This window comes from Cygnus olor, chromosome 3 (genome assembly GCF_009769625.2).
Source record: "Cygnus olor isolate bCygOlo1 chromosome 3, bCygOlo1.pri.v2, whole genome shotgun sequence".
NCBI classification, from domain to species: Eukaryota; Metazoa; Chordata; class Aves; order Anseriformes; family Anatidae; genus Cygnus; species Cygnus olor.
In genome coordinates this window covers 97,610,949-97,633,469 of record NC_049171.1, presented here as the reverse complement: position 1 = coordinate 97,633,469, position 22,521 = coordinate 97,610,949, and the positions used below count along the sequence as shown (strand labels likewise).

Sequence of the window (22,521 nt, the reverse complement as noted above, 5' to 3'; positions counted from 1 at the left end):
TACCGTGATTAAACCCAGCCTGGTGAATTCAGAACCTTGCAGGCTCTGCAGCTTGCCTGCGGTCATTTATAGGCTGGTTAGGGTAACTTCTTAACATAACTCTCTGAGTGTAACAGATGTGTTTGTTTATTACTGTATAACACTCCCACTGCCATAACAACATGTTTTTCCCTTCTTATAGGCAGGAATGTCTAACCTTTTCTCTTTTTTTTTGTCCGTAGGTTTTCTTGGAGGCTGTGGGAGACACTTCCAGTAGTGAATTATCTGCTGCAGCTATGCCTGACATCATTTAACCACCTAATATTACCAGTGTTGGTATCTGTATATTTCTAACAGTTAATAAGCACATTAAAACATGTTTTTCCAATGATCAGTATCGACATCTTTGTCAGTATCGTCTGCTGGGCTGAGAAGCCATAGTTACAGTGAGTTGTTTAGTTGAAAAATGTGTAAACTGTAGAGAAATGGTTAAAAAGGCCACAAATCAAGAGTTGCTTATATCAATCTTTACTCCTTTTTAAATGACAAATTACACATTAAGAAAACTCACAATCTCTTAGAAATTATGAGGAATTGCCTCGTGGAATTGAATTTAAAACAAGAAAAAGAAGAAAGAAAACCCACAACAAACCTGTTGTGAAACTGCAGAGCTTCAGCATTAACAGTTATCAACCAAATGAAAAAAGTTCACTGCTGCTTAGTTTTTTTTTTTCTTTTCCCTTTTTTATTTGCAGTAATGGCACATATATGCACAAAGGTGTTACTTTATAACAGGAAAGTTTCTTCAGAGCCCCAGACTGGATGACAGGCACCTCGGGATCTGTAAGGGCTATTTCCTTGAGTGAGCTTCCTAGAACATGGGTTGCCCACATGAAGGCCAGGAAATGAGGACTAAGGGTGGGTCTTTGCTACTAGCTCATTCAGCAAAATGTTAAACCACAGCTTCCTAAGCTTTAAGGCCGTCGTGCTGACAAAGAATGCTTTGTATGCCTGCTTCCCCATGTGCAATTCCTTTCAGCTGTATAAATTACCTAATTGGTTAGTTGTCTAACATAAATTCTGTGGACTCCCTCATTTTGAAGCATCATATATCAGGATTTTATTACAAATTGTGCAGTGAATAAAACAGAATAAAAAGAGCAACCACATTTTATATGAAAAACATGAATTACAATTTATTTTTATTTTGGAATAATATACAAACAAGGCTTCATTTTGCTGTTGGGATGTAAAAATTAAAACGTAACTGTAATTATTACCTAACAGTTGTCCTTTGTCTTTAGGAGTTTGGACTGAAATTTTGCTGAGAGTAAGCTCAAGTATATGCTCTGAGTTGCTTGCATGTGATATAAAAGAAAAAAACCCAAGTCCTACGGAAGTTGATAACACTTCAGAACAGCTAAAGTTGATTCCATAATGATTACTGAGTGCACTGTCAGATTTAACCTAGTAATAAAAATAACATAGCAAAACACCCAGAGTTGGAACCGCTTATGCAAGACTCGTCCTTTTTGTCAAGAAGGTCAGCAATTTTGTTTTGTTTTGCTCGAATAGAACATGATGGCATTATTTGGTTGTTTGTGTTTTAAAATTCTGAAATGAGATTTATCTGCAATAACAACTTTGTTTTCTCCCTGGAGTGGAGGTTTGGATTTAATTTCGTTGATGGTACAGTCATCTCTGAAGACTCGGTGTCTGGGAAACGGTGGACTAGCATTACACATAGTATGGTTTTTATGTGAAAGCGATATGTTTTTCAGTCTAAATATTACAGTTTAAAAATTTTATTTTTCAGTGCAAAAGATGTTCTAGCATATCTCCTTCTCGAGGTACATTTACTTATTTATTTATTTATCCCAGTCTGTGTCTATTCCCTGAGAATCAAGCCAAGTTAAAATTACATGCACAAACCATTCAGCTCAGTTGAAGCATTACAATGTTTGAACTAAGCTGAGGAAACTGGGCCTGGTCAGTCTGGAGATGGCTGAAGGAGCGCACCAGTGGGAGACGGGAGCAGATTTTTTGCCAGACGTGCACAGTGAAAGGACAGAGGATTGCAGTAAGGGACGTTCCTGTTTCATGGAAGGCAACACTCCTCCTTTTGCATGGAACAGTTTGTGAGGAGGGTGCTGTGAAGTCTCCAGCACTGGGGCCTGGCCTGCAGAGCCTTCACTGGTGGGGAGCAGGGTCTTGGGCCCGCCGTTGCTGTGACAGCCCCTGGGGACGGCTGCAGCGCTTTCCTAGAGGAAGCAGGGGACAGATGAGAGAAAAAGCTGGAGATTTTGATCAATACGAAGCACGCCCTGTGCACCTATGTCTGTAGAGCCAGCAGAACACACCGCGTTGCTGCTGTCCTTGGCAGGACTGATGGTACCGAGCCCTGCCAAGCCAGACCGTGAGGTGCAGGCGCCCGTCTCCCACACCGGCCCCCTTTCCCTCACTCCCCCGTAACTAAACCCGCTGCCAGGGGTCGCGAAACCCCTTCCCCTCCCTCGGGGGGCCGCGTGCGAGGGGGCCGGGGGCCGAGCGGCGCCCGCCCGCCCCCAACAGGTGCAGGGGGCTCCCCGTGCCCGGCCGTGCGGGGCCGGCGAGGGCAGCACCGGCACGGGCAGGAGCGGGCACGGGTGCCGAGGCCCGGCTCGGGAGAACCGAGGTGATCCCGCGGTCTGCGCCTGCCCGCCCGGCCCGCCGCTCCCGCCTCCCCGCCGCCCGCCCCCTGTCTCTCCCTCTCCCTCTCCCTCTCTCTCCCCGCAGGCTGAGCAGCGCTGCCGCGGCCGAGCCCGCCGCCTCCGGCTCCATGAGCCGCCGCCAGCCGCCGGCCGGGACTGCCGCCACCGCCACCGGGCCCAGCTCCCCCAGCCCCGCCGCCGCTTCCGCCGCCGCCCCGCCGCCCTGCCGGAGGTGAGGCCCCGCCGGCGGGGCCCGGCTCCGCTCGGCAGCGCCGGGCCGGGCCGGGCAGGGCAGGGAGAGGCCGCCCGTGACCTTCGCGGGGGGGGGGGAAGATGGAGGGAGGCCGGGGGCCGGGGTCCAGGTCCCGGCCCCGGCGGGGAGGGAGGCGGGGAGGGCGGCGGGGAGGCTGCCGCCGCCGGGCGGAGCTGGGGAGCTGCCCCGCAGCCTCCGTGCCCCTGGCAGCGGGGGTGGCCGGGCGGCGAGGAGCCCCCCGCTGCCCCGACCCTGCCCGGAGCCTTCACCTGTGCCCCCTCTTTCCTCTCCTCCAGGACGGTCCCGCTGTGAAGAGGATGGCCGTGACTTTCGAGCAGGCCCAGCGGGTGGGCTATACCTTGCTGAAAGCACTCCTCAGGTTCGCTTTTATGGTCGCCAATAACCTGGTTGCTATTCCGTCCTACGTCTTGTATTTAATTGTGCTGCAGCCGCTCCGAGTGTTGGATAGTAAGCTCTTCTGGTATATCGAAGGAGTGTTATTTAAATGGCTTTTAGCTATGGTGGCATCCTGGGGCTGGTGGGCAGGATACACAGGTAAGCACATCTAATTAACTACAAAATGTACAAATATTAAGCTGTCGACAAGTATTATAACGCAGATGTTTTAGCGTGGGGGTATGCAGGGGAATACCTAAACGTAGTGGGCGTGGGGGGGGTGTTTCTCTTTCAGGTGCCGTATACGGATGCATTGTGTTTCTGCATAGAGATGCTGAGCGTACCAAAATGTTTTTTTAAACTGTAGCTACAAATTTATTGTGTGTTAAACAATAGAGTTTCTCAATCAATACTTTGTGTTATCAGAAACAATGCTTTTTGGCATTATGTGTCTTGATCGCTTTGGTTTAGTATTACATGAAAGAGGCACGTCTATTCAAAGCAGTGTTGATTTGTACTGTGAATATAGCTGCTAGAGCCAAACTCTGAGTGTGAACAAACTTCCTTTGTAAAGTGCATGCATCTCTAAATCATCTCCACTTAAAACTGTCAGGACACAAAGCTAAGAAGTTTGGCATGAAGGTCATCTCAAAAGAATAGGTCTTCTGGTCCTTGAAACAGCAACTGTCTTCTCTGCTGCCTGAGAATGGAGGGAAACAGAAGCAACCTTTTTCACAGAAATAGTGATGCCTGGTGTTTCTTGATTATATGGCTCTTCATTTACTGTTAGCAAAGCTAATTACAGAACCTGTAGGTTTTTTCCCCCCCTCTGCATGCTTGCTTTGCAGTGATTATTGAACTTATTTTTACTTGTTAGTATTCATAGTCTCATCAAGATGAAGGACTGAACTGAAATATTAAGGAAGGCTCTAGTCTTGTCCTTGAATACACTGATTTTCATCCTGGCTACTGCACTTTCTGCAAGAAAACAGCCGTCAGATCTTTGTATGTGCTTAGACCTTGGAAAGGGGAGGAAATGAATCTACTGAGTGCAAAATATGAACAGCCCTCCTAAAATTCTTTCCCTCTCTTCTGCCCAGGCTGCATCCGCAGGTCTTGTCCATGTAAACAAGGAAAAAAAGGAATGGCAACACACAGCTCTGGAGTCTGGTCAGACTCCCGATTAGTCAGAATGTCAGTATTGACCCAGACGGAGCGCTCTTTTTGTTAGGCTACAAGAGCTGAAGCCTCTGTGATAATATGCCTTTTGGTACCCTGTCATGTGCCTTTCCGAGATGCACAAAGTTTCTGTGGATACTCTAGGTGAGCTTCCAGTTCTTCTTAAGGAGATGGTGGCAGCAGCAAGCTGGATTCTGGTCTGTCGGGCTAGAACTGTCGCAGCGTTGCACTGCTTCAAAATTGCCTTGCCTGGTACAGCTCAAGCTTTTCCAGATATGCTGTTTTAAAAATCTTTTTATATGTTTGTATTTGCTCATTAAAAGAAGTCCACATAGTATTTGCAGTGGCAGGTACATTTTTAAAAGTCTGCTTTATGCCTTTAAGCAAAAAGTCCTTCCGGAAGGGAGGGTTAATTTTCAAGGTGTTGTGTGTATTATTATTAATTGGAAATGGGAAAGTTCATGGGCATAATGGGAACGTTAAACTCATACAGCATACGACCCTGAGGATACGCTGCGTATATTGAACGTACTAGTTAAAATTCAAGCCATTGTCCCATGACGATACGGTTGTCAATTTTGAAGGCAGTTTCTTTGGGACAGTATTACTGCTGACTGCAGAACTGTGTGGTTTCTTTTGCCTATTGCTTGGAAAGTGGTCTTAGCATGATCTGCATATCCTAGAGACTTCCTGAAGCATCTGTTCATTGGTGTTGCTGCTGTATCTTGACGATTTGAAATCCTTTGTTTTGCAGTCTTGAAATGTCCTAGTATGTTTATGTGACGTATCATTTACAAACAGCTACACAGAAGTGTTTGCTGGGATGATGTATGGGTAAGGAGGCCCTTCTCTTCGCTTCTCACTATAAAGCATGGCTTTTGACTTGGGGAGGATTTTAAGCAAGCGCTAGTACGAAGTCTCAGTTTGAATATATTTTCTTATTTGGTATGAAGACATGAACATGTTTTATGCTGAAAGCTACAAAATAGCAAAAATAGCTTGTTTCTTTCTCCTTCCTTTCTTTACCCTCATCAGTGTTTGCTACCACACGCAGAACAGACCTGGAAACGATAGGATACCTTTCTGGCTGCAGTACATGTAGACAGAGTAAATTTGTGCATCTGTTTCCAGATGGGTAGATTTATAAAAGGTTGTTGCTGTGGTCCCCTCTTCGTATAGAGTACGACATACGTTAATTCAGGACTGAAATACTACTTTATTAGAGTTGGTGCCTAAGACTTACAGTGGTGTATCTGAAAGAGACATCACTCTAGAACTTTTCTGTTTTCAATTCCAAGACTAAGCCAAAGATAAGCTGCAATATATTCCATCTTCGTGAAAGTAAACAGAAGATCATAGGTATGTATGGGTTCATCCAGAAGATTAAGGATTTTTCTTTTTTTGGTGTGGTGCAGTGGTTGGTGAGTTGGATTTTTTTGTTTGTTTTTTTTTTTCGTCTCAGTTCAGAGGGTTGCCAGCTAAATAAGTTTACCTGTCTTTTAATTGGAGGTAATGTTATGTTTTGCTTGTGTTGTAGGTGTGTTTCTATTTTTACTTTTTACTTATTTTTTCCCCTTCCAGGCTTGGGTCATCTGTTGAGCAAGAAGTGACGTTAAACAATAATTAGGGACTTAAACTCAGCCTGCAAGCTAGATTCAGGGCAGACTTTTTTTTTTATCCCCCATGTAAGTTTGTATGTAATATGTAGGAGAGAGCTCAACACCAAATGAAGAAAATGTGGCGAGTGTTAGTTTTTCCTTCTGGGCTTTGCTCTTGTTGCATAATTGTTGGTACATTTCATTGAATCACGCTGGAACAGCTGAGGAAAAATCGTGAACTAGGTCTGCCCTTCTCCTCCCCACCCCCGCATAAACCTGTGCTTTTGTGCTAGGATCCCAGAGGATTTGTTAGAGAAAAGTGCATGATCTGTGTCTCTAATCTGTGCTTTTTGATAAACGTAGGTGTCTCTGTTTGCCAATGCACTTGATCTTATGTAAAGAGGTAGTGGATAACTGGACAAGCAAAATAGGGAAAGGAATGGGAAGAGAGGTTGTCAAGATCCTTCTGCTTTCCCTAATTTTTCCTTTTAAGATGCAAATATGAGAGAGAACTTGGAACTCTGATTTTTCAAGGGCAGAGGATGATAAGGATATGTTGCTCCCATGAACTTTATAGTATTTAAGAAAGGGAAAACTGAGTATCTTTTTATGAAGAATGTTCAGATATCTAACGGTTTTATTTGATTTTTAGCTGATTTCAGAAAGACCTTCTTGGAACTCTTGTAAGCCATTTTTTTGAAGGCTTTTTGTATAAATGTATTGCCCTTGTAGGAGCAGTTCAGTTAGGGCACTCAGAATCTGAGTGTTAGTGTGGTTTGAAAGGCACCTTTGAATAACACTTCTCAATATTTTTCCTGCATTTGTTGGAAGACGCAGCCTGAAAAAATGTGAACTTGAGAATGCTTGATCTTTTGTTGGCAAGTACCTTTCTTCTATGCTATAATTTGTCATTTAACATACAAGTAGAACAAAAGCCCCTAAATAGTACAGTAGATGTAATGAGGGGAGATGGAGCATATCTGCAGAGGTGAATTTCTGATGAGTCCCTGCTCACCTACAAAACTCCTTTTAAAGCAGCCATCTTCTAAATCGGAACTTCTTCGGGTCAGTAGCTACTACTGAGTTAAGTTTAATATCCCTGTGTCTAATCAAATCTCTAAAAATAGTTGGGGCTGGGAGAATTGAACCTCGCTTGGCTTAAAAATGCTTAGATGCACTGTTTTCTTGTCTTCTCCTGCCATCTACGCAGCAGTTATCATTAGCCGGTGATATTGCTGTTGCAGAATTGCAATTATAAGTCTCCACGATAGTCATCAGCAGTCCTGATAATTGTGATGCTGATCTCATTCTTCACTCCCCTCTGCTCAGCTCGGTCTTGCTCGGGGAGTAGCACCGTGCGCCTCGCCCTTACCCGTGGTGACGAGGAGCTGGCGATGGGCGAGTGTCCTCCGTCTGCAGCAGTGCTTCTGCCTCTCTGGGCCCCAGGGGAGAGGCACGTCGCATGGGGTCAGTCTCGGAGGGGCTTTGCATCAGAGTTGTGCTTGCAGCATTTTGTACTCCAGCGGTGAAGAAGGTAGAGGGTAACTCAGTGCTACCTTCTGTTTCAGCCTCTTGCCAGCGCACACAAAGTCTCTCAATAAAGTTGGACAGGTTGATGAAAGGAAGAGTAATAAACCTCTGCCACCATGCAGAAAGCATCTTAGTGGTGTGAGGATGCTTGCTGGTATCGTGATGCAGGTAAAAAGCTGAACTAATCAAATGGTATTGCCTGTTACCGTTCTGTACTAGCTGGCAAGGACGTTTAAGTAGTATCTAAGAATATTCTGTTTTTGTCAAACAAGGAGAATTTTTGTTTCCTCCCTTTTGATTATTCAGCCAACAAGAGTAAAATTGAGATTTGGGTTTTTAGTTGTCTCTCCCCTCAAGTAATTTGAAATCTATTGTAAGACACTTACCTAAAATCAGGTAGTGACCAGTATTTAACTTCTTCTGTATAACTTGTTCAGCAATCACCCTTTTTATTTTTTTTCCTAATTCAAAGCATTCTTTGTTTCATCAGTCAACAGACTCAACTCCTTAAACCCTTTACAAATGAGAATGTTTTGGTAAGATCCAGGTGGGGTTGTGATAACATTTCACTGGCACAGGCCAAGCGTGCTGTCAGCGCCGCTTGGCATGGCGAGGGCCCCTCTCGTCAGGCAGGAAGTGCAACACGAGTTGGAAAACAGCAGATGAGATAAAAGTACATTTTTGGCACCAAATAAGGCAGGGGGTGTTATTTCAGGAGACATATCTATGCATTTAGCCCTGCCATTGTCTTCTACCCCACTTTGTTCCTGCAGTATGATTTCTAATTGGTAATATTTGGGGATTGTTCACCACTGCGAGGACTGCGCAGTCGGCTGGGGGAAATAGTCGTGTTTTTGAGTTGTGGAAATGAAGAAAAGAGATTGTTCTTGCTTTGTGGTTTTGTTTGAATGTGCGACGATACCTGATGTGCCTCGATGGATTTGGAAAGCAACGTACCAGGCAGAGACCGACGTTGGGCTTCTAGGCAGTCCCTGACTTGAGTGCAGCTCTCCCCGATGTGTCAAACTTCTGCGTAGGCTAGGGTTAGAACAAGCTGGGATCTTTGAATTTATGTTGTAAGAGGAAGTTTGTGTGTAACTAGTGAGCTGCCTTGATAAGGAAAGGTCGGAGTTGAATGAGTGAGGGACATTGGAGCTGGTTCTGCTGCGGCCTCAGAGCAAAGGCTCATTGTGTCTTTGCGTAAGAGGCGGTGAGCAGTACAGTGAACTCGCTGTCCCCTTCTTTGTGCAAGGGATGTGTGTGTTTGTAAAGGGTGCTATGTAGTGACCCTTGACCTATTTTAATCACATCTAAAATCACACCAGGAAATTCCCATCTCGCCTTTTTGGAACACGGGCTTTGCCATATTTCTTGCTTTGTACTTCATCTACTGTCAGCAGCGTGTCAAAAGCAGTAATGCTCATCTTTTATTTTCCTATTGTATCATTTAACTGTAAGCGGTCATTCTGAAAGATTAGCTATTGAAATGCTCTCAAAGTTTTATTTTTAGAAAGCTACTGCCTGCTGGCACAGAACTTAAAGCACAAGCACATGCTGTTATTTTTTTGCTAGCGGTATTTGTGTTGTTTGTTGCTATTTGCTTCCTCTTTTTTAGGGTGGGTTAGTCTATGCTCCTGTGTTTCACCTGATCTGGATAAAACAATATGTTGCAAGCATACCAAATCTGTCAGGTAGACCTAAGGAAAGTAAGACTGGAGTTATTGAGGAGTACTCGTACAGAAAGGTGTGAAGGGGAAATTATTTACTCTGGGAATGCCTGTGGAATGCTTCTGAACTGGAGTTCCATTCCTGCTTATGGCCAAGATTTCTATTTTTAGGACGTTTTTTCATCCCTCCTAGTTCTAGGCCTGACATTGTTTTTAGTGTATCTACTCATGCTAGTCATCTTACTTCTCCCTTCATTGCTGGTTAAGTGCCTGGAAGGATATGACTAAGAATACCTGAGAGATGTCTCTCTGTTCTCTGTACCTTCCTTTTTTTTTTTTTTTCTTGATGGTAGGGTCTTAGGAACCACGTGAAGTAATTGTAGGAAAGGTTTTGTCCAGCTCTGGTTTGGAGGAGGAACAGAATCTTAGGGCATTAAACTCTTTATGCACCAATTCTCTGCAGTGTGTGTGAAGGGGGGATTTGGAATATGTCAGGGATAATGCCTTGATGTCAGAGATGCGATTTCTCCTTCTCACGTGTGTTTAGTATAACTGCTTTAAAGCAAAAAAATAAAATAAAATCTTAGAGCTTTTCAAGAAAACTAGAGAAAACAATTGTATGACAGGAATAAAACCTATTTTTCTCTGTCATTTTGTTCTGAGAAATTACTTTTTTAGAATGCAGCTCAAACGAATAGATGTATTACTTTCCCTTTCTCTGTTGGGTGTGTGAGGGACGGAGAAGCCTTGCCAAAGGTTAGTTTGGCAAGGTTTTAAGCCGTTGAAAACAGGACTTTAAAAATTGAAGAGTTGTGCAACCTTAATTAGACAGGGCAGTTAGTAAATCCTTTATGGAATATAAGCTTAGTGGTGTAACTTTCCGGCGTGAACTGAGCCAAAGTACAGCTCCAAGATATGTAATCTGCTCGTGTTTATTACAGCGGAATATAAACTAATGCTTAAGATGACACGTCAAATGCAGGATTGCGTAGGCACGTAATTGCACTGCTCTTGCAGTTGCCACACTGGAGATAATAGTCCATCCATTCGTATGTGCAATTACTGAAATAAATAAGACCAACATGTTTGCATTCCTAAAAATGCTCCATGACACCAGTGAGGGATTTTGCATACAAGGCTGTATTTTTATTCCCCACAAGCATTTCGAGCAGGGAGTGCCCCTGAAGAAGGCCAGTCCCAGGCTTTCAGTCTCATGGTTGCACCACTGCCTCAGTGTTATTGCCAAATACTGCAATGATTGTGTGGTGATCTGCACCACGGCCCTGAGCCACGCTAAAAACTCCCCACCGCCTTTCTTGCTGGAGTACTGACAGACAAAACACACCAGGTCCCTAAACCAATTCACTCTACAGGTGGGGTGAAAGAAGATGGGAGCAGACAGCAAAGGGAAAGAGGAACTGCATCTTTCGGTGGCACAGCCAGCTTTGCTGTAGTCGTTGAACTACTGCACGTGGCCCCAGTTCGAGAGAGCAGTCCTGTGCTGGACAGGGCTCCGGTATGTGGTTGAGGTGTCACTGAGGTGAACTTCTTCACCTCCTTCTGCTGTCTTGTGAAGTGATTATTGTTATTTGGGCTGTAAAAGTGCCTTTTGCAAAGTTGCTTTAGAGAAGAAAATCAAGCAGAGGGTGAGATCGAGGGGCTATCATGAACTGAAAACGGGTTGATTAGGGAATAAAAAGGCCAGTGTTCGTTTTAATGAAAGCTTAGCAGTGGGGTTCCTCGGAAGTTTTGTATACTTGGCTGTTTGAGTTTGTCAGCTGCAGAGACAATTGTAAAGAACTTTGAAAGTGGCTAAGCTATATGAATAGCCAGCAAATTGCAGAAGTTGTTCAGTGTTGAACAGTCCAAAATAATGAACATTTAAGCAAAGTAGCAGCCTAAGAAAGAGGTCAGTATCACGATGGAGAGCTTAGGGAAAATTTTGGCTCAATGCATGACTGCACGTTCTGTTATTATTCTCCTTGTTCTCTACATATTTTAATAAAAGTACTAGCTTCATGCTTTGCTGTTCTTGTCTCAGTTATTTTAAAGCTATTTGAGAATTAAGAAGGGGCTCTATGAGGGTCAACAGTTTCATTAACGCAAGCTGAAATCAAATGAGAACCATTTCATTCACAGCTAAACTTGAATCAGAACTGAACTAGACAACTTAGTGGTTCTGTTTCCTGGGGAGAATAACGCAAAGAGATGCCGTCTCCCCACCTGTGTGTAAAAAAGAAGGGGACTTTAAATATCATTGGAAGGTAATAAATTTAAATCTTTTAAGATTTAATAAGTCAGCAGTGCCGATTTTTTGGGTTTTATTTTCCTTATATATTTTCCTTATGGCTTTTCACAAATATTCAAAAATATTTACTTTGCAGGATAGGTGGTGTCATACAATATGATCTCAAAACCTTCTAAAAGGTAAGGAATTGTCCCTGTGTAAGGGATCTAATAGTTTAAGCTAGTTTAGAGTGTCACCTACCTTTGTAATTTAAGTAAAGGAGGAGAGGAAGGATTAACAGCTTTATTACTGCTTCTCACTTATGTAGAACTAAAAGTAGAAAGTGTTCTGCAAGCCAGGGCCAGCGTGCTGCTGTCTGAGAGGACGCGGGTTCTGGAAAGTTGAATCTGTAGGACAATGACATAATGCTTGTGGGGATGTGTTTTTTTGGTGGCAAAAGGGAGGATTTTGACTGAGTGTGTGGTTTTTTTGGTCATCCTGTTTATTTAGTTTCATTTGTTTTCTAGCATCCTGACATTCCAAGCATGTGCAGTTTCTGTGAATGTCTGTAGCGTCTGTGCTTGCTTGCCAGAACGGGGGGAAAAAACAACCGCCAACCTTCAGAATAGGTATTTTTGGTTAGTATAAGCATCAGTTATGTTTGAATGTGGTATTTGGGATAGGCCGTTGAACACCTTTTTAATGTAATTTGGTGACTTGGTTAATTTATCATACATGTAGATAAATGTTTTTAGTGTTTGTAGTATAGTTTCCTTTTGGGATTAAGCCCCTTGTTTAACAGCTCTTCTTTTTGTCATCCCTCCCACATTTCTGATTTGCCTCCTCACAAATTTGTCTGCAGTTGACCAGATGGTTCAGAGAGAATGATGTTCTTGGGAGTTTTGTGAAAACTGGCAGCTGAGCAGAGAAGAGAGAGACCCGAGCCAGTGCCTCAGCTGAGGGCAGAGCAGGCGGAATTTGGCCATCGTCTATCTCGCTGGACATCAGCTGCACTGCCAACTAGTGCATAGGTGCTTCTGGGTTTGTCCCACCGCTGGCATATCTTGTCCAGCACGTTGTGGGAAAGGAGGTTAGGCAACAAATCTTTGGGAAACGAAGCTTTGTTACTTCTGCAGCTTCCAGAACAACTTGTTAATCTGGCAGCGGCAGATGGCGTCAGATGCAGCGTCCTTTCCTCTGGAAGATGTTTAGTTCACCTCGTTTATCATGGCCTTTTAGATCCCAAAGGTATACATGGATAGCTGTTTAGTGTTAATATAAGGAAAAGAATAAGGTGGTAAAAGAATTGTGGGTTTAAGACTTTCTACTCACTTTGTGTATATATATATATATATATATAAAGGAGTTGGCATAGCATCTCTAAAAGGAAGGCGTGAAGGACGTCAACCCAACTGCAGCTTTTGAGGCAGAGCAGTGATGCTTCGATTACCGCAGGCAGGGCAGAGCCAGAGGAAGTCAGTCAGAAATCTGACCCAGGGTTATGTGGAACCATGAGGCTTGAGGTGCATTTGAGAGTGTTTGAAGAGACCTGGGAGAGAGCAACTGTGTGGGCGGTAAGCAGTGTGACGATCTGTCAAGCAGGGCTCTGTACCGTCACGCAGCACGCGTGAAGGCACTGTGTTAGTAAGGTGACCTCTTGAAATTTGTACCTGTCTGGTCTATTTTGATATGCATAAATACATATAGATGGACTGGCAAAACTCCAGGTCTGGTAGCTTCCAGCTTCCTTTCCAAATGTATTCCTTTCATTTGGATAACGTACCCATTTTTATTTCCTGCGCTTGCCTCTGGCATCAAATTCAGTTTTTGTTCCTCCTAGCAACAGCTTTTACTTGGAAACAAATATAACCATAGCCTGTGTATGTGCTGATACACCATATACCAACACAAGACGTTTAGTTTACATTTGTAAAAGGGTTTTCAGATGAAGGTATGGTTAATATGAATGTCTGTTAAGCCTCTTGCATGCATTGGATTACATGAAAAACTAATGGAGGAGTATTTTCAGTATTAGAGATTTCTATTCGTGTCACCAAATCTAGCACTTTGGTCTCCTAACCCAATAATATGGGAAGGGAGTGGTACAACAGCAAAGTCTATATCCAGATAGTTCTGTTGCCTTGGATGTATTTAAAGGATCATCTGATGCCCACCTTGGGCTTTGAAGTTTAACGAGACATTTGTAGGCTGAAAGAAGCACTTCCATGAGAGAAAACATTGAAGTACCTTTTTATTTTTTTCCACATTATTGCTCCCATTCTTTGCACATATTTTAACAGCCTACTGAAACTTAAGAACTAAATTGCAGTGCTGAGTTCATCTAACCACGAGTGGTGTCACAGTGCGTCACCAAAGGCAGGCTAATTTGAGTGGCTGGCGGTAAGGAACAAGCTATTCCAGGTGGCACACTCCTTCCTTTTTCATTCCCACTACCACCCTTTTCTGATGCAAAAGCAATGTCTGGTTGCTCACTAGGTTTGTTTCGAGGCAGGGTTTCTTTGAGCAAATTGTGGAGGGTTTAGTTGGATAGGTAGAATTTGATGTTTGAATGTATTGACCAAACTCTTACGCCGTGCAAGTGCTAGACTTTTGTGGCCTGAATAAACTTATTTTTGCCCACTTTTTTGCCCACATTTTTGATCATTTGTCAGAGGAAAGAGTAATTTGTGAAACTTGCAGCATGTGCTTCCTGAGTAAGTAAAGATGCTTGTAGCCACAGGATATGACAAGTTACCTATCGAGTACTGTTGATACACATGGCCTTAGGAGTGTTCACATTAATCATTTAATTGTAAAATGGAATGTTGAGATTTGCAATGTCTGTTTGTATTTGTGGCATGTTTGCTGCGTTTGAAATAGAGAAGCCTGTTTTTACAGTCTCTTTCGCAACTTTGTTGTTCAGTCCCTTTACTTGTGCTCTCCAGAGAAGCTGCTCTACAGCGAAGTACTGGTTTTAATTGATGTATTTGGAAGTTTGTTCTTTTTTTTTTTTTCCCACACAACATTTGTCTGCTGTCATTTTTAGCATGTGTTCCCAACGTTTAGAAGAACTTTCTGATCTGAGACGTGGATTTTTTTATTTATTTACTTGGGATGAAGAGAAGCCTCAATTATTGTCATTGCAGCAACATACTTCAAAATTGGGATTTATTGGGTATTTCTTTGAAAGGTACATTGAATATTAGTCTGCGTGCTGAGAACGAAGGGTAGATATTAGAGCCAGCTATTCAGAGTGTTGGAATAAGTTTGTTGGAGACTATAAAAAGTACTACTGAAACTCCTGGTAAGACTCACCTGCAAATCCAAGGTATTTTTTGCAGTTAGCGGGTATAAGAGGATTATTTGTTTTGTAATACTAACGGAAGTCAGAGAGCTAGACTTTTTTTAAAATTAGGAACAGTATACTTTTTGCTGCTGCTTTGAGGTACACCAGCTAGAATAATGAGAGTGAGGCTGCCTTTCCTGCTAATCACTTCATTTGTGACAGCCTGAGAGTGCCATTGACGGCGTCTCTTCTGATTTTATGGTAATGGACTTCTGCTTACTGGCAACCTGAAACATGGCTACACGCTTATTTCTTAAGAGTCACTGAACTGCTATAGGATAATATGGGGTAAATTTAAATATGTTTGCATATTTAACTTGGATCATTTGCTGCATCATGCCAGCAAAAGTACTAGCATAAGTTTCCAACTAAAATGACTTATATATACTTTCCAGCATGCTTCTCAAAGCTATTGTGGCCTTTTGTTCTTAACAGTGGGCTTTGCATATACATAAAACTGAATATAGGAATTTGATGTTATGTTAATCTGTATCATTAACTTCTTATTGTTTTATGATTAATTTACTTTTATTACATTTGTGGTAACAGAATATCTTATTTCCCTGGGCCTTTGTAAAATCCATTCACTGAAAGAACGAGCATAGTATCTCAAAAGCCCAGGGGGAAATGTTTGTAGTTCTTGTTCATGTTCTAACTTCTTTGTTTTAGACTGTTTGTAGCATGGGTGAAAAGTTTCATAAAGCCCTTGAAACCCAATAGTGCAAACATTTAAGGCTTCCTTTAAAAGGTTTGTCCTTGTGCTTCCTTGCATCTGTATCCAGTTATTTATTGATTCTTTGCATGCCTTTCATTGTTAAGTTTTGCCCTCCACACTGCAACCTGAAAATGTTCAATGACTTCGTTATGTTTTGTGGTGATCTTAACCTATTTTAACACCTGGAGGACGGCAAAAAAAAAAAATGTGTGGGGGGAGGAAAGAATAATGCTGCAGCTGCTTGATTAGCACCCAATTTTACTGTTGGTGGATATTGATTTTTAGATTATGCTACTTCTGCAATCTCAAAATACATTGTGTGAATATGTATTTCTGTTCTTACGATCATTCAGGCACACAGAATTTGTTCTTTTTCTGTCTGGAGTCAACTCAGTTGAGGAGCTTGAAATGGTCAGTGCCCTTCAAGGGGAGACAAGCTCCTCGGTTCTGAGTTGACTGCAGGGGCACAGTAAATAAATGCACAGAGTGGCCTTTTGCCATTCCCATGTAGGCCTTTTAACAGAGATAATCTAAAAAGTAAAGGGTTTTCTGAATGCATTCTGCATTTTTTTTTTATATATACTCCAACATAAGCTGGGCTGAAAAAGGTCAGTTGTATAACAAGACAGCATCAACAGCACTTTGCAGTAACATAGAATCACAGAGTGGTTTGAGCTGGAAGGAACCATAAAAGCCCCCCTGCCATGGGCAGGGACACCTCCCACCAGACCAGGCTGCCCAAAGCCCCATCCAGCCTGGCCTTGAGCACCTCCAGGGATGGGGCATCCACAGCTTCTCTGGGCAGCCTGTGCCAGGGCCTCACCACCCTCTGAGTGAAGAATTTCTTCTGAATAGCTAACCTAAATCTCCCCCTTTTTTTTTGTTTAAAACAATCACCTCTTGCCCTATCACTACATGCCCTTGTAAAAAGTCTGTCTTTCTTCTCTGGCCTCTTTAAACACTGGAAGGCTGCTATAAGGTCTCCCCAGAGCCTCCTCCAAGCTAAACACCCCCAGCTCTCTCAGCCTTTCTTCACAGCAGAGGTGCTCCAGCCCTCTGATCATCTTCATAGCCCTCTGTCTGGACCTGCAGAGACATGAAGAATCCAAAGAGGTAACTGCAAGCTAACTGAAGTTGATCTAGGTAAGCTGAAGGAGAGCTGCGATATAGGAGTGGTCGTACGACCTTTAGAATCTTGATTCCCTGTAATAGTATTGTTGATTTTCTTGACTTGAACCTTCATCCAGTAAGTAAAGTCATGTAGTTTGCTTCAATTTGGAGGAAAAGTCAACAGTCTCATATTTTTGAATCAAGCTGACTTATTCAGAGAATATATGCAAAATCATGGTTCTCTGAGCCCAGTTGGATTTAAACACTTGGAAAACATTTTCTTGCTCAGCTGTTTAATTCTGGTGGTGTTTCCACCATCAACAACCCCCACTTAGCAAATCTTTCAAGAAGTGCAGTCTCAATTCTTAGCTGTAGTTGCTCTGGCAGCTTTTCCTGGGACGTATACTCTTGGCTGTAACACTTGCCTGCTCCCAGTCCTGGGGGAACAGTCTTAGAGTCCAATGCTCGCTCAGGGTTTGATCACACCTTTTCACCATGCTGTTTAACTAGATTCCGTATAAAGGGATGAATGCAAGCTTTTACTTCAAGTTTTAGGCAAGTTCAACATCTTATTTAAGAAAAAGTAATGCTTGTTCGCTTCCAGCCCTGTTGAGAGTTTTCTGGGTTTTGTATTTGATAAACCTCAAGGTGCTTCAGAGCATTTCATGGGTACCAGAAAGCCCTCCATTAGCAAACTCTCCAGCTACAGTAGAAGCACGCTAGAATAATGTGCTTTATTGATTTCCTGTGAGAAATTGCTCTCCCTCTTTGCAGAAAAGTGGTGCTGGACTGCACATTCTGTGTGTGTCGTACCTGAAGGAGACTCTCATAGTGCTCTGAAAAGCTTACAGTCCCCAAATATACAGTGTTTTAAAACTTGCAGTGAAGAATGGAAATGAGGTTTCCACCTCATGTCTTCCCATTGCTGGCTAGCCTCTCGAGGTCCTTGTGTGTACATAACTACCTCCTGTTGAGGTCTTACGCTGTCCCAGGAAAGAGCTGGTATTCCACCGTATTGGGATATTTGTTGTAAGATTTCTGGGTGTATCAAGTTATTTCTTTGGGAGAAAAAACATCTGAAAAGTTTCTAGTTGTTCAGGATTCCTTGAAACGATACAGGATGCTTGCAATCTGCACATTTTGAGAGGAGAACAGTTAGCCATCTCTTCCTGAGCGTGTTCATTGCTGTAAACCACCAGTTACCTGCAGTTTAAAGGCATGTTTTCAACTGGCCTGACACGGAAGCCTAGAGTAAGTGGTGTCATAAACTTCTGTATGCCTAGCATTGAGCCTTTCCAAATACCTTACTTGTCATTTAAGCAAACCACCACCAACGAAAAACCACCCTGAGCAGCAGCTTATGATAAGCTTTGCTGTAACAGAGCTTGCTCCCTCCTCAATAACTGTGAAAACTTCGTGCTGATTTTATCAGGCGTTCATTTTGGGCTGTGCAGCTGTCACCACAGAACATACTTAAACTTTTTATAACAAGTTCCTTTGTCAGATCTTCTGGGTCTGCTGTCAACAAGCAGTAAGGCCTCGAATCTGTCCGCTTCAAAAGCAAAAAATCCACTATGAGAGGTATACCTCTGAACATGCTGCAGATTACCCTTGATTAATAGCAGCCTTAACTATTGGGCACGCTGCGTAGCGTTGTCTCAGTGGAGCTAATGGAATAACTGCCGTGCATGAGCTGCAGCCACCCCTTCTGATTGCCACAGGCCTTCTCCCTTACTCTGCTCTTGGAGCCACTTTGATGTGAGCACTTGCTTTTATGTGCCAGTATGGGGAAAAAAGAAAAACTGATTAAACCTGCTGGTGACATCTGTCTACCTTCCTATTAATGATGGTAGATTATGGTAGATTATTCTTTATTTATAGCCACTGGACTCTTTTTTTTTTTTTTTTTTTTTTTTTTACCTTCTTGAAGCAGAATTGCAGTTCTTCTCCAACTACTTGTTTGAAGGCTGCTTCTGTCTTGTGGCTGCATTTTTTTCCAGTGGAATCTTTGTCCAGTTTCCCCAGTATTTGTATTTTTCTGGACTGTGCAATGCAGACTGTTTCTGTGATAGGGAGAATTTCTGATTCCTCATGGCAAATCCAGGTGGCATTGCATTGCACAAGTCTGCGTAAGCAGCCAGACAGTTGAATGGAAACCATGCGAGTGCTGTGGTCCTGCAGGATGGCCTGTTGATTATTTGCTTTAGCCAGCTTGCACGAGGCCAGTTAGTTGGCTTTCTTCTCTTTCTCTTAATCAGTATCCTCGGATTTAACAGCTGAGGCTGTGAAGCAGGTTTCAGTCACCTCCCTGCTTTTAAGAAGGTAGCTGTCTCTCTGGAGGAAACAGGACTGATATTTCACAAGTCATTTGCTTTGCACACGCCATTTCCCTGAAGGCATTTTTCACATGGTTGGTTTGGATGCACTGAGTTTTGGTGCTGATTACACGCTCTGAGAAGTGTCCCTTCAGTTAAGGCCATGAACCCCTGGCATTGCCTACACCTACTGGTACAGTAGCTGTGCTTTTGGAGCCACCTTAACAGCTGATGGAAATAAAGTAGCTTATGAATGACTCTGCTCTGGCCTCACAGGGAATTTCACATCTGGAAAGACAAGCAACAGCATCAAATTAGTAATGCATACCATTGCCAGTGACTCAAAAGGAAACTGTAGTAATAGCATTGTAGTTTGTGATAATGCCCCTGGGTAGATTCAGCCATGTAGCAGTTGACTCTGCAAAGACAGCTCAGGTTATTGTAATGATGCAGTAGTTTAGTGGTGACAGAGGGCGTGCTCTCAGAGCGCTCTCTTAGAAAATAATTTTTATTTTCTTTAAAATCTGCTTTCCCTAAACAAACAGCAAACCAAACAGCTGTCACCCTATCCCTGCCTAAACAGCGGTTCTGCACAGTGTGTGGCACATGCTTACACAACATTTATAGCAAGGATTTATTGTTTTTAAAGTAACTCATAGCAACTTGTGTGGCTTGTGCAGGTTATGCTCAGTATGTTGGGTTGATGGGACTTCAGCCTAGCAGAGCACAGTTCCGTAAGGATTCATTCTGGTTCAGCTGGTGCTGCTGCCATCCCATCTTCTTGATACCTCTGATAGTGATGTCCCCCCTCCACCCCCTTTTTTTTCCTTTTAATTTCCAGCACAGATGCTCACGTGATACTGCTCTAATATTTGGGAAACAAAAGAAAGCCATTGCAACTTGCCTAACAAGGAAAATAAGAAATGGTGGAAAAAGAATCGGGGAAATAATTGAGGCCCTCCCTCCCATTTTACAGTGCAGAAGAAAACGTGCGTGCTTTTTTGTTTGCTTACTACTACTCTAATCTTTAAGTCTTGTGTTTAAGTAGGTGGTAGATGGCTAAATCTGAATGTTAAGTAGTAATCTGAATGTCTTGGTATTTGAGTAAGTAAAAATTGCTTAATTCAGATGTAACTGCCTGCATGCTTAGTGCTAGACATGCAGGCAAAACAGTCTCAGTGAAGTAGCTTGTTTTGCCGTATTTTGTAATATAGATAAAGATACAGATGAAGATCTGAAGTTCTTCATCTTTGGATAAATATCTGAAGATATTACAACAGTGAACACAATGCCTTGTTGTGGCCGAAATGCATTGCTGCCTCAAGATAGTGTTGCTTACTGACCCCACTTTTTGCCTTGGTCTGGTGATGCCAGGTGAATCATATTCTGCATCTTACATCAGTAAGAGTTGAACTATCCTTCAAATACATTTACATCTTTGCAGTTCTGCAGCAGTAGTGTCAGCAATAAGACAGAACAACCGTGCCAGTTCTTATTTGGAATGTGCTTTGTGACTAAAGGCTGTTCCTGCTCCAGGATGAACTGGGCCCAGTACTCCAGGTGTGGCCTCCCCAGTGCTGAGGGGAGGACCCTTCTGGCTCAGGGTCAGCTTGTCTGCCAGGACACCAGGCCTTTTTCTGCAAAGCTTTTCCCCAGGTGTAGGACTTGGCATTTCCCCCTGTTGAACACAGTGAATTTCCTGCTGGCTTATTTCTCCAGCCTGCCCAGGTCCCCCCGAATGGCAGCACAGCCATCTGGCGTACCAGCCGCTCCTCCCAGCTCTGCGTTGTCTGCAGGCTTGCAGCAAACTTGCAGAGGGTGCTCTCTGTCCTGTCATTCGGGTTGCTGATGAAGATGTTGAGCAGTGCCTGTGCTGGTACTGACCCATAGCGTGCACCTCTGGTCATGGGCCTCCAGCTGGACTTTGTGCTGGATGTGATGATTCTTTCTCCTGCAACTTTCCATCTTAAAGCTCAAGTCCTAGTGTCATCATACTGAATTTCAGAGTGCCATATCCCTTTTCTGTGTTGTAAACAACACTTCCCCCTTCCTTCTTTTTTATTTCACGTTGTTTTGAGATTGTGTGTACAGGGGGCCTGCCTCTGAATTATTCTGACGAGAATCCAGGAGGGAGCAAGTTCTCCAGCTCATGTAGCAGTTGGAAATTTGTATGAAGATATCCAGCGTTAAGGGATTGACTGTGGTGTTCCCATCATGGTCTGTGCTGTGGAGTTGGAAGATACAAAGTGCAAACTGGTAGAAAAACCTTCCATGTCTTGTTTTTTGTTTGAAATTTTCATATCCTTAAGATCTGTCTAGGAAGCAAAAGAACACATGGACCAACATTTTTCAAAACAACATTTTTTCCATACGAGCAGTCTTGTGGGCCCTGCGACTTGTGGCAGGTTTCTGTCTTGATATGTAATGTTGTATAGTCTTGGTAAACTGCAAATCCTGTCTTTTATCAGTTTAAGAACTTAACGGAGGTCCATCTATTCAGAGCCTCTTTGGTGTTTGTGTTACATAAATATGTTTCTTTACTTCCATCGTTATGGTGTTATAGCTTGTTGGCCATCCTTCAAATACTTAGCGAGCAAAAAGCAAGTCATCTTTAGCTAGCCTACGTTTCTCCTTTTGGTTTACAGTAATCTCAAAGGCAGTCCCATAAATTGTGTGTCTTTGATAATGTTGAACATCCACATTTTTGAACATGAATTGTTTCTTTTCCACAATATAACTAGGAATGATCAGCATGTTACTGTCAGCTTTAAATATGAACTGAAGCGATAGCTGTTCTTCTGTAGTGTATTTACTGTTTGTCACCAAGGTCTTAGAAGGATCCGAGCCATGTGCTTCTAATTAAATCATTTTTTGTCTGTCCTTTGAAACTCCTTGTGATTCTTTTAATATTCTAGCCTAGTTGGTTTTTTTTTCAGTTTGCCTTTATAACCTTTACTTGTTGTTCTGATGTTTCATTTCATGTGTTTAAAATTATGAAAAATTATTCTTCCACAGCAAGAAAAAATTGGGACAGTGGCCCATTGTTTTTCTTCTTGTTGTTCTAGGCTTTAAACAAATAATGATTCTTCTGGCCACTGTATCATCTGCAATATGTTAGGTATTAGGGCTTTAAGATATTATATTATTTCACAAATGCATTGATGTTCCTCTGGGTAGTTAATGTGTAATGCATTTTATCTGTCACTGGGGAGGAACGTGCTGTACAGCTGGCTCTGTCTGCAAGTGGTCTGACTCATGAGCTTCGAGGTACTTCAAAAGGATTTCAGCGCTACATCCCATTCTTCAGTCTTGGAGTTGCGTTTCTAATAATAGAGGCAGCAAAGCAGGCAGCAGAATTGCTTCTCGGCTGCTACAGTTTGTTACCAGCGTAGCCCTGAAAACCGACATCAACGGCAGTGTGCAAGTTACACAGGGGAATGTGTGGATGGTGAGGCTGTGAGCACTGCCTGTCTTCTGCCTCCACTTGGAAGTGGTAACCGCTGTATATGACCAGGG

The 22,521-nt window shown here is 43.0% G+C and overlaps 2 protein-coding genes and 1 long non-coding RNA gene across 5 annotated transcripts in view; 2 read left to right on the top strand and 1 right to left on the bottom strand.

The window, feature by feature from the left end:
* INTS7 (integrator complex subunit 7) overlaps window positions 1-1,349 on the top strand; it is a 44,733-nt gene extending 43,384 nt beyond the window's left edge. Inside the window, exons 24-26 of one of the 2 annotated variants that reach the window (XM_040552778.1) lie at window positions 222-311; window positions 735-897; window positions 1,284-1,349. The gene's annotated coding sequence lies outside the window, so the exon portion shown is untranslated. Of the gene's footprint in view, window positions 1-221; window positions 898-1,283 lie in introns of both variants that reach the window. The other variant, XM_040552780.1, reaches the window with a different exon arrangement.
* A 411-nt stretch (window positions 1,350-1,760) lies between these two features.
* LOC121067881 lies at window positions 1,761-3,262 on the bottom strand. Its single transcript, XR_005818496.1, has 2 exons — window positions 3,192-3,262; window positions 1,761-2,240 (listed from the first exon to the last, which is right to left on the bottom strand). It is a non-coding gene; the product is annotated as an uncharacterized LOC121067881 (long non-coding RNA).
* LPGAT1 (lysophosphatidylglycerol acyltransferase 1) overlaps window positions 3,240-22,521 on the top strand; it is a 67,143-nt gene continuing 47,861 nt past the window's right edge. Inside the window, exons 1-2 of one of the 2 annotated variants that reach the window (XM_040552783.1) lie at window positions 3,346-3,477; window positions 4,419-4,641. In XM_040552783.1, the coding sequence (XP_040408717.1) occupies window positions 4,599-4,641 (43 nt within the window). In that variant the 5' untranslated portion in view covers window positions 3,346-3,477; window positions 4,419-4,598. Of the gene's footprint in view, window positions 3,478-4,418; window positions 4,642-22,521 lie in introns of both variants that reach the window. The other variant, XM_040552781.1, reaches the window with a different exon arrangement.